We start from the raw sequence: 11,759 nt of genomic DNA, 5'->3' as shown, positions 1-11,759 counted from the left end.
CAAGAGCTGGACTTGCTGGAGGATGGTTGAGTTGGCCTTTCCTGCCTTTTTTTTTTGGCATGGATTGTGCCACCTTATGGGCTGGTGCTTCTCTCTGTGTTGGTGGTACAGGGAGCTGGATTGAACTTTGAGATCTAAATCCTGTGGATGCTGTTTATTACCTCATTATCTTCTCTGTTGTTATTATTGTTGTTACTGCTGTTATGATATTATTGCCACTAAGGTCCTTCGTTGTGGTTCCTCATCCACCTCTAGCTTCACCTTAGAGGAGGGAGCAGGATCGAAGGGTTACAATCAACATGGGATAACTTGAAAACCATTAGGAAAGGCTGAGGGAATGGGTTGGTGTAGGTAGAACAAATCACTCATTGTTTTTTTTCTTTTAGCTTGTCTTCTAGGTGCTCCCTGGTGCAAGATGCATTAGGAAGGCAAGGCCTCTTCCTCTGAACCATGGAGACAAGGGCATCTTTCATCGCCGCCATGCAAGAGACCCAGCATCTCTCCCCAGAGGAGGGTCAGAGCCCGGCCAATGGCAACAGGGAGCAGTTTGATTCAGGTGAGCTTTCCTTTGCCCCCATGGGTTGTCTTCACTGTTACAGCCCTCCAACTGATCACTGGTAGAGGTGGGGACAGCCATGTTACCAGGGGAGCATTGGGAATGGTTGTACAGCTTGAAGGCCTTTTTTGGGTCTTACGGATTGGACCGTGTCCCATGGTTGATGGGTTGGGAAATTTGAGCTTTTCTTTTTCTGGATCTCTTCTACAGTACGTAGCAGCTATTCAAATTTTAAACAAAAAGCAATGGAAAATCTTTCTCAGGACATCATATTGTGGTCTTCCAGTTTCCCCACCCTTCTTTATTTTGTTGAAGTTCTGTGGTTAAAGAGAGGAAATGTGCTTTCAGAAATTGCAGTATTTCTCCTTTTTTTTGACCTTCCCCCTCATTTCCTTCACAATTTTTTTAAGTGCTTCAGGTGAGAGGGCTTCACAAACATTAGACCAGCCAGGGGAGAGCTGGTTGCATGTTGTCCTTTTGCTCATGGGTATGGCTGGATGCTCTGTAACACTCTGGGATGGGCATCTAAAGGTTAGGATTCACCCTGCTAAATTCAGGCATCATCATGGTAGATATAGAAAAATAAGTGCTAGCTTCTGGTGATTTCCGCTGGAATTAGGTGGTTTAACTTCCCATATCTAGCCTTAACAGGAGGAGACTGTATCTTATGGTGAAGTTGCACATTATGGCTAGACTCAATCTACTTTCTTTCTGATGCTAAAATCGGAGACCCATCTTTATACCATCTGTTCTTTTGCACCACCTCTGCTGCCCATCACACCCTGGGCTGAGTCAATCGACTTGCTAACCCAGCAGAAAGGTAATACAGAAAAAAAAGTGAATAATTTCCTGCGAGCTTTGTGAGTCGAACTGGCTGGAGGAAGAGGGAGGGCCAGAGCACATGCTGGTGGGAATGGGACCTCTCCCAGTGGCACTGAATTTTTCATTTGACTCAGCTATAACTTGTAATGTCATCCTTGCTCTGTGTTTGCATGGAAGAGCTCAACTGATGAGCTTGTGGAGGACAACACTGAGCTATCAGTCAGTTAATCTGTACAAAAGGGTTTGGTTTTGCATTGTGGTACTTGTGTTGGTGCTCATATGCTTGAATGCTTTTCCAGAACTCGCATTTCTGTAAGAGCTGTTGTTGACAAAAGGATCCTCCGATATAAATGGCAGATGAAAGTCCATGCTTGCAGGTGGGCCTCCTAAAGGGCTGCCTAAAGTCTACTTCCATGGAAATAGGTGCCCTCAGCAGTGGTGAATCACTGATTCATACTCAAATACAACAGTAGCAGTGTTGGGGTGACTGCTTAAAAACTCTGCATACTTTGTCTTCAGTGTCCTTTGCATATTTTCTCTCTGGTGGTGCTGTTTGTGCTTCATTGGTCAGCGCTGTGCTGAAGTCCTTTGCAAAGCTGTGTCTTTGCTTTTCACTGTTTCTCCCTCAGCACCTCAGAAATTTGGCCACTCGGTCTTTAGTTTCTTCACTTCTTATAGTGACGCAGTGATTTTCCTATTTCCCTGGACACCACCCATTGGAAAGCTGTGACCGGCCTTTCAATCTTTGCCACCTTCGCTAATGAGTTGGGAGGGAAGACTCAGCAATGCGAGACCATGCCAGCTAAACTATGAGCTGTGGTCCTTGAGGTGACTTGATTCGCTTTTTAGGGTGAGGATGGGCTGTTTTGCACAGCCCCTTGTGCAATGCAACCATCTTCTACAACTTTTGCCATGAAAATAATAAACAAGGGTGGCACATTTGGCCTGCAGGTTGCCAGTGCCCACCTGGGCAGCTCTTAGCAAGCGACTGCATTATGTTTGTGCAATTGAGATGGAAATGCAGTTGGGCTTTCAAGAGGTCAGCAGGGGTAGGGAAAAATGAGAGGGATGTCCTATAAAAAATGCGAACTGGCTGTGTTGCAGTGAAAACGTGTTGTGAGATGTGGGGTGGTCCAATCAGTCTTGCCATGATGCTTATAGGTTCAACTGGGCTCTTAAGCTCTGCATGTTAGGTGGGACACAGAGAGGTGGAAACTTTTCTGTGCTGTGGGTTTGTTAGCCAAGCCAAAGTTTTGGGTTTTTTCCATGGTATATGCAGTGGTTCTGGTTGTTTCAGATGGCTTCAAAGGGAAATTGGACATGCTTATTGAAGAAGGGGGCAGCATACTAACTGCTTAGAAACCATGTTTGTCTCAAGGCAACCTCTGAACCAGAAATAGTTGCATGATAGGAACTTACCTGGGGGGGGAAGTATCACACATAGTTGCCCTCATCTAATGGATGTCTCAAGGCATCCAGGAGGAGGGAAAGCATACAGGGAAAGTGCACTGTCTCTGTGAAGGGGAGGATGTGTAGGTATGGAGGGCTTGTGATGAGAAACCTGGATTCATTCCACCTAAAGGAAGCAGGACACTTTTATGTTGCCTTAGGTAAGAACATAAATATTGCCCTGGGTTCTTCCATAGACATGAAGGAGAAGGAGTCTCCCTTCTATAGTGTGACTCATAGAGAGGGCTACTGGGGGTCATCTAGAGTTGAACATCTGAATCTGGAGCTGAGGTGTCTTAAAACACCTTACAAAACCTAGTCATTTGCTGATGCCTGTATCACCAGTGAAGAGAAAGATACAGCTCCAGAAAGGAATTCATCCCATTTTAACACAGGTGCTGGGTTGCCTTTGGGATGAGTCGCCATCTGGAGCTGCCTGTTTCTCTGTGCTGAGGATAAAGAAAGCTAACCCCGGGTGGAGCAGAGGGGAACATCTCAATCCTTGTTGCTCACGTGGTGCAGACCCCTCTCTTGAGGTGGGATTCATGACCTCTAATTCAGACATTCCCAGAGTGGGCACCTGCAGCCTGTTCTAGTCACCACTGGATTCATTTATATCCATGAGAGAGAGGTAGGAGCCTCCAGGATGAGATTTGGGTTGTCAACCATAGACATTGTTTTTGGAATGAGAAGAACTGGACTGTGGTGCCTAAATTTCTTTGAGGATGTGGATCTTGGTGACTGTCCCAAGGCCATGCCGGAGGTTTGTGGCTGATCAGGTTCCCCGCACCCTGCCTCGCTTGGTGTGTTAACTGCTGAAGCATTTCAGTTCTCCATTCACTCAAAAAGTCATGAATGTATCTATGGGCTATAAATAAGATGGCTAAGCAATTTGCCACACATATGTTGTCCTTCAGTGAACCCTGGGAAAAATCTGTGTTTCTGGAGCCACAGGTTTTGGGTCTTTTATCCCCTTTATTTCCCATAGCCAAACATCCTGGGAGGCTGTTAGCAGCTGGAACGGTTGCATTTTTATAGTGTCAATGCATGAGCACTTTAAAGCCATTGAGAGGCTCACAGATAATGACTTGTTGATTTTATTTGCCACCCTGGGCTTGTTTATACATCGCCGTATTGTAGGCTAGCCAGCCTTGACTCTTTCATTAAGAAAGAGCACTGGGTCTAAGTACCAATAATTGGAAAGGGAGGTGATATGTAAAATCAGCCTAATGCCAGATTTGTCATCTCGCAGGGCACTCTGTGAAGTGCTGGCACCTGGGGCTTTGCAGCTCTCCAGCAGAGCCAGGACTTTGTTCTTGGAGCGCGTGACTTGGGGAGCGACGAGCAGATCGGCTTTGTGATAACCGCTTCTCAAGTGGGCACAATCTTCGTTGTCGTATATTAAGAGAGACTTTGCATTTCTCTATCTGCATTTTAATTGGGGGATCTCCAGGCGATTGAGAGAGATCCTCAAGAGGTGTCCTCTTCTCAACTGCAGGGCTTTTCTGATGGGTGAGGAGATTAGTGTACAGCCCTGTTATGTGCATGGATGGGGTTGAGTCCCTTGCGATGGTCTCATCCCTGGGGCACGCTGTCTCTGCTCTGGATGCCCCCCTGCCAGATTTCTGGAAGAGAAGGAAGTCCATAAAAAAACATTTTGGAAACTTACAGTCCCTTCAAAATCCTTTGTGATAAAACAAAGCAAAATAAAACACTGATACCATGATAAATGAGTACTCTGACATTATTTTCACAGACCTGGTAGAAGTAATTTCCTGATGAAGTCTGCAGATAAAATATGGTAGAGGAGTCAGACTTGTGATGTGTCGGAGAGAAATGAATTGACAGGGAGGGAAGGCTGCCGCTCTCATGCTGCCTCGCCTGGGGTCTTAAAGCCTCTCAATTTGGGTTTAGAAGGGAGTGATCCGGGTGATATTTTTTTAAACAGGTGCCGTTGTGAGTTTTGCTGGACTGTGGGAAGAGAGGGGCCAGTGAGTCTCTCCGTGTCGGCACGTGGCAGAGCAGGTCACGGGTAATAAGATTATGAAGTACAGGAGGACTTGTTGCATCCATAACTAGCATCTGTAAGGCTAACATGATTGACGTGCTGTTGGCAAATTCTGCAGAAGATTTTGTCACCCTGGAGACATTGCTCCCTGCAAGGGCTGGAGGTTATACACTGAACTGTCTAAAAATCCCGGCTTCCACTCCTCTGTGGAATGACTCCTTCCTGTAAGACTACCGAGGAAGGCTGGAGAAAAGGGGATACTTGTCTGGACTCACCCAGCAGGTTAGAGCAAAAAGCAGTAATAAAAACTGAGAATATACAGAGAGCATCGTGGGCTGAGGGAAGTGCCTCGTGCTCTGAAGTAGAAGTATCTGAGCAGAAGAGAAGAGAGCCCAGGGCTGATCTGGAAGTGTCCTGTCCATGTCAGACACCCTGGTGAAGGTGTCTTTGGGGTTGTTGAGCAGCCCATCCCAACACCACAAGCGCAGTTGGATGCAGAAGTGGGGAGCCTTTGCTTTCGCCTGTTGCTTTTCACGTCAGATGTTGCTGACTTTTAGTGGGACGGGAGTTGGTTGTGCTCAGGGTAGAAAGTTGCTTAAGCATCGGAGTGATTTTAAGCCTGGGTTGGATAACCGTATCCACCGGTGGACTAACGTACTTCATTTTGGAGGCTCAGCCTTTGAAATCTCTGGACCTGGCTCTTCTCTAAAACATTAACTCCACGGGGTTGCAGACAGTAAGGCTGAAAAATTTCCCTGATGATCTAAGTTGCCTGCCTGCGTGATACAGATGAAGGAAACTCTTAGCAATTTTTGCACCAAGCTCCTACCTTGCAGTTAAGCTGTGGCTTATCTTTCAGTCAAGAATGAACAAACCCCTCATTTTGGGTCAAATATCTCAAACGGAGTCAGCTTCTATTCCTGGAGGTTTTTGCAATGATTGCAAGAAACAAAACAAGGCCCATCCCTTATTCTACATTGAATTTTCAGGTTGTAATCAGGGAGTTGGGTTATTCCTTGTCTTGCTGAGTTGAAAAGTCATCTGGTAGCTACTTTATCACGGGAGTAAATGTTGATTTACATCTTCATATTTCAGCAGGTTAATTGAGTTTAAGGCAAGGAATCAGACCTTAGACTTGATGCAGCAGTGTGCAGAGTGTTTAACAGCGGCGACAGCTCCGCGCTCCTCTTTGAACTCCCAGACAGATCTTCACCCTCCACCAGCTCTGTCTCAAAAACCCTCTTCTGATCCACTCTTTTCCCCTCACTTATGTATGTCTGGCTCCATAGGCAGCAAATAAAACCTATGTCTTCCCCTTTTAATAATGAGAAATTCCCATTGCACGACATAATTTTCTGGTCCTGGAAACTGGAGACCTGTAGCAATAATTGCAATAAATTAACCCTGCTGTTTTCTTCATAAAACTGTCTGGGGAGGTTTCTTAATTCAGTTTGTCATGAGTCACTTTAATTACATCATGACCACGCTGATGAATGTTTGGGCAGGTAAGGGTCTCGCAGAGTTTGCCTGATAAATGCTTATTGCAAAGAGCTCATTGCTAGACTGTAAATATTTTTGCTCTGGGGATGAAACTGGGTTTGCGAGATTGCTTGGGAACAAAATGAAAACAATCAGATTTGGCTGATTTTCTGTAAGTGAAGGAAGATTTATTTTTAATTATTGCTGTGTGTGTTTCAGCGATGGTTTGAGGCCTCAGCTGTGCTCTACTCAGCGTGGTTATAAAAAAAAAGAATAAAGAAAGAGTAGTAATGTCAAGTCCTTCATCGTGGGGAAGGATCGTGTGGGGCAATGGTGTGGGTGGGGGAGGCATGATGCAGAACCCCAAGTCTGAAATGGGGCGAGGACAAGTGCAGGGAGTAAGAAGGCAATAGTGGTCTGGTGAGGGGTGCTGGGGGATTTGAGGGAAAGCAGCTGTAGTCTTGGGGGAAGAGGGAGGCATGGGGGCCTCGGTTGAGATTTCTGGGTGGAGGGATGCTGAGGAAGGAGAGAAAGGGTGGCAGGACTGAAGCTGGGGCTCCCCAGCCCCAAGGGTTGGCGTGTTTGCTCTACACACCGCTCAGCGAAGAGAAGCAACTTTTAATATTATCACCAGGGCACTGCTGTAATTAACAGTGCTGGGTGACCTGATTTTTGGGCACGAGCAAGGCCATCGCACCCTTGTGATAGCGGCCAGGCAGCCACTTCCCTTGCAGCAAGAGAGTCATCAAATACAGAATGAAAGAGTACAAGTTTTGGGCCCCTCACTCCAAGAAGGACATTGTGGTGCTGGAGCGTGTCCAGAGAAGGGCGACGAAGCTGGTGAGGGGTCTGGAGCACAAGTCTGATGAGGAGCGGCTGAGGGAGCTGGGGTTGTTCAGTCTGGAGAAGAGGAGGCTGAGGGGAGACCATATCGCTCTCTACAATTCCCTGAAAGGGGGTTGCAGAGAGGTGGGTGTTGGCCTCTTCTCCCAAGTGACTAGCAACAGGACAAGAGGAAATGGCCTCAAGTTGCACTGGGCGGGGTTCAGATTGGATATTAGGAAAAAGGTCTTCACCGAAAGGGTTATCAAAGAGGCTGCCCAGGGAGGTGGTGGAGTCACCATCCCTGGAGGTATTTAAAAGACGTGTGGATGAGGCACTTGGGGACATGGTTTAGTGGTGGACTTGGCAGTGTTAGGTTTACGGTTGGACTTGATGATATTAAAGGTCTTTTCCAACCTAAATGATTCTATGATTCTAAGTGCCTGTTGCAGTATGATGGGTTTATTCCCCCACTGCCGCGAAAGCAGAGTCATTTCTGGTTTCAAAGTGTTGGCTGCTAAAGTCCCAAAGCCTGCTGAAGGCGCAGTTAGAGTCGGTCAAATTGGATAAGCACAGATCTTCAAAACAAGCTTTCTGTTTTCCCTTGTGTTGATGTTTATACTGGTTGCTATTCTCACCCTGAACTCTTTGACACAACTTTTGCCTTCTTTGGCCGTGTTTTAGTCCGCTTTTCTTTCTTTCTTTTTTTTTTTTTTTGCTTTTGAACAGATGAGGGCTCCAGCATTGAGGATGCAGACTTCAACTGGGACGAGTTCCTGGAGGAAACAGGAGCCAGCGCTGCTCCCCACACCTCCTTCAAACACGTACGTGCTTCGTCTGAGCTTTGCTGGCATTGCGCGCGTTCCCTTTTCTGGTTTTCAGGGGGTCCCTGGGGAACTGAAGTGGGGTCTGACCATTTTGGGGAGAAATCATCCCTCTGTGCATGCGGCAACCTGCATAGGAATGGCCCTCAGCTGGTGTTAGGTGAACTTGGTGTGTTTGCATCATCTGCAATCACAGCTCAGCGCGGTGTCTATGCCACTGCCTTATCCTCTGCCTTGGGTTTAAATTTTCGATTTTTGAGGGCTTCTGTAGCTCTCCTTTTGCTTATAATGCACTCATTTTTTTCTTTCCATTTATGTTTTCTTCGCTATTCATTGCTCTCCATCCCAACCTGTAGAGACTCATCTCACAGGCGTGCCTTATTTCTCCAAAGCTGTCCTCTTAACACAAGGTTTACTGACTAGCAGGGTCACACAGCACTAGAGTCCAGCATGGCCCGTAGGAAACCATCTCAGCCTCCTGCGTGGAGATGCTGTCTCAGGAGTGTAAGAACCAAGCATTTGGGTAGGTGATGCGTTTTCCTGAGTAAAAGTGGCTCATATAGACAGCCATGGTAGTTACAGCATGGTCTGTGGCTCTGGTCCGTGTTAGCACAAGTAACATTCAAAGTCTCCGAAATCTTGACTCATGAAGAAGATAAGAGTGTGCATTGAAGAAAGGAGACTGTCTCCAAGCAGAGCCCATCGCAGTCAAGCGTATTGTTGTTTGGGACCAGCTTTTCCATTCACCACCAGTTGTTTAACAACTTCTCTTCAGCACCACATGTGTGATGTCACATGAGGACATGGGACAGAAATTAAGCTGATGTATGAGTTCTTTGTCACAGTCAAGGGTGTGCATGTGTGGCTACCTTGATAGATTTTTCCAGGACATCTTTGTCATTCAACCACAAGACTGTGTCAGAGATGCTGAGGTGTAGTGAGAAGGTGTTGTGATGCCTTCATCTGAGTAAAGCCACAAGAAGTCATGGTGGTTCTCTGTCCTCAACTGCAAGTCCCATGAGGATGGTGCTGCTCATCCTCCTGCCTGACCCACCAAGAACAGGTAGCAGCCTGTTCTGCTACAGCTGCTCATCAGTTGTGCTGGTTCTTCTCCCAGCCTCACTTGGCTGCTCTGCATGCTCTGGGGGATGTGGATATCTTCAGCAAGAAGGGAGGGGGTTTAGCTGTGATGCTCTAGGTTGCCTTACACTGAGTCTGCTGGCGGAGGTACCCTTTGGGAACTGTGCTGCAGTGAGAGGGAAGCTTCCGAAAGAACCTGTTGCTGCTTTAAGAGAAGTCTCTATTTGGATGACTGCATTCACACCATTAAACCACCTTTGTCTCCAGGTGGTTCCTTGTCTTGTTTTGAAGGGGTAAGGAGATGCAGTGATGAAAAACCTCTCTTCTATCTACATCTGAAAAAATAATACAATCCTCCATCCCCTATTTTGCTTCCATTGTAACAACAGTGGAGTATTGCAGGACAAAGGACCATAAGGAGAGTTACAGGGCAATGCCAAAGTTTTATTGTAGCGTTTATCCTTGGTCCAGCAGCTGTCTTGAGAGAGCATCTTGTTCCAGGTTTCTACTTGGGGCCCTAACCCAAATACCAGATCCAGGTGAAAGTTTTGTGCTTCATGAAGCCCTTAACGATGTCTTTAGGTGCATGGAGATGCCCACCTCATCCTGCTGATCCTGCTTATTGGAGTGTCTCACAGCACATCAATCCTGGGACTGTTGGTGTGAGACAAGTTAGTGCTGGGAAGAGTCCTTAGTGACTATGCTTCACAATCTGAAACTTGATCCTCAAAAAACCCTGGGTTGGCCAGGAACCTGAAAGCCTTCAGAGAGGATTATATTATCGGTCTGTTTGTATCCCCTCTTTGTGTGATTTCCAGTCACAAGTCCCTTGCCTCCAGAATACCACTTTGGTCTTTACTTACGGGGAGCACAAGGAGAAAAACTACAGATGAACAGGTATCCTGGATTATTTATGAGGACCCTTAGCATCACAAGAGCTAAGATCCTATTTTGTGACTAAGGAAAGAAGTAAATGTCACAGAGCTTCTTCAGTCTTACATGATCTCCAAAGGTCCCCTCCAACCTCAACTATTCTGTGACTCCAGCCATTGATGCTGATGGAAGTGCTCACACAAGTAAAGGCACATGGAGTGTTGTTAATTGCAAATAATAAATGGCTTTGCCTGGGCAGCACTCGTGTCATAAGCTGGAGTGGGATGATTGAGGGAGTACTGCTGACATCCCAGAGGAGCTCAGTTTTTTCTCTGCAACTTGGCATCCCCGAGTCTGAGAAGTCCTCAGGTGGCCAAGTAGACCATATTATATTTATCTTTGTGAGTAAAAGAGGCATCTTAACCTGTCATTTAACTGAAAAGTTAATCAGAGACAGGCTTAAACCAGACTTTATAATCTCTCTGGTTTCAGTAGGAGATAAGGTACTGAGAACCTGTCCTTAAGCATCTCATAGGGAGTTAACAGGCTACGTTTTGGATGGTCTTCTGAAGACAAGGCTGGCACCTGAACCAGTGAACCAGCATCCACCTCTCCTTTATCAACAACAGCTAGAGAAATCCCACTGGCCCTTGGAAGATAAGTTATGATGTGCCTACAGCAGGCCCTAGTGTTTACCAGCAGTCCCTGGCAGTCCCTGCAGTGTCCTAGAAGAGATGCACTGACATCTCCAGTGTCCTAAGGCAAGTTACACGTGACCTGTCACTGGTGGGATAAATGGAAGTAACATCTCCATTGGATGGCAGGACAGTGACCCAAACCATTTGCTTCTTTCAACGATGGGTCATACCTTATTTACCAGGGTGCTGGGAGAGTGAATCAGTTGAGGCTTGAGCTGCTGGGGATGGATTTAGTGGAAACGCTCTCCTTGGTCTGCCTGGTACAGCATTCAGCCCTTGATGCTTGTCAAGCCTCAAGAGGTGCTTCAGTATTGTTATATGACTAATTTTTATAGTTGGGCTTACCTCCTAGAGGTGCTTAGTACCTGCCTATCTACCTTGCATGTGTCCTGTGATTTGCCTGACGGAGCTGTGCAGTGGGAAATACAACCTCATGTGAGTTATGCTGCCTTTCTCCCAGGCATTAGTGAGATTTATGATGCGATGATGGGTACCAGTCCTCCTTAGATCTAGTGTACCTGAGGTTACCACTGCTGGAGGGCCTCTTTGGAGCATGTGGGACCTTGCATGATGGGGTATATGCCAGTGAAGTAGGAATGGTCCTGCGCAGACAGATTGTGAAGGAGGTGGTTGGATTAAGGAGGGCCATCAACTCATGTCCTATCCCAGAGCTGCTCTTTAAGGGCAGCATTATCTTGCTTAGCTGGGGAGGGGCATCTCCCTGCAAAGAAGAAAAGGTAACACCATGCCTTTCTCATTTTGTAAGGTTGAAATCAGCCTTCAAAGCAGTTTCCAACCAGGGATGAAATTAGAAGTGGCCAACAAGAGCAATCCGGACACGTATTGGGTGGCTACGATCATTACAACATGTGGACAGCTCTTGCTGCTTCGTTACTGTGGCTACGGAGATGACCGCAGGGCGGATTTCTGGTGTGACGTGATGACAGCAGATCTTCACCCGGTTGGCTGGTGTACACAGAACAACAAGGTCCTGATGCCTCCAGATGGTGAGTTCTGTGTGTTTTGTTAGGGTCATGCTCTAGTGTTGGGCTGGTGGTTAATCTCCAGACTTGCAGTCGATATGGAATGGGTACTCCAGATCCTCAACTGGTGTTGGGTGATGCAGTCAGGGTTAGGTCCCCACAGAT

At 46.7% G+C, this 11,759-nt stretch overlaps 1 protein-coding gene across 1 annotated transcript in view; it reads left to right on the top strand.

The window, feature by feature from the left end:
- The first annotated feature begins 450 nt into the window (after positions 1-450).
- The window catches only part of SFMBT2 (Scm like with four mbt domains 2), a 103,010-nt gene continuing 91,701 nt past the window's right edge, over positions 451-11,759 (top strand). Inside the window, exons 1-3 of the mRNA XM_059816903.1 lie at positions 451-556; positions 7,866-7,960; positions 11,378-11,618. Coding sequence (XP_059672886.1) covers positions 451-556; positions 7,866-7,960; positions 11,378-11,618 — 442 coding nt within the window. The remainder of the gene's footprint in view (positions 557-7,865; positions 7,961-11,377; positions 11,619-11,759) is intronic.

The sequence above is a fragment of the Gavia stellata genome, chromosome 4 (genome assembly GCF_030936135.1).
Source record: "Gavia stellata isolate bGavSte3 chromosome 4, bGavSte3.hap2, whole genome shotgun sequence".
In the NCBI taxonomy this organism is placed as follows: Eukaryota; Metazoa; Chordata; class Aves; order Gaviiformes; family Gaviidae; genus Gavia; species Gavia stellata.
Note: the sequence above shows the minus strand (reverse complement) of the source record. Positions and strands in the feature narration are given on the sequence as shown.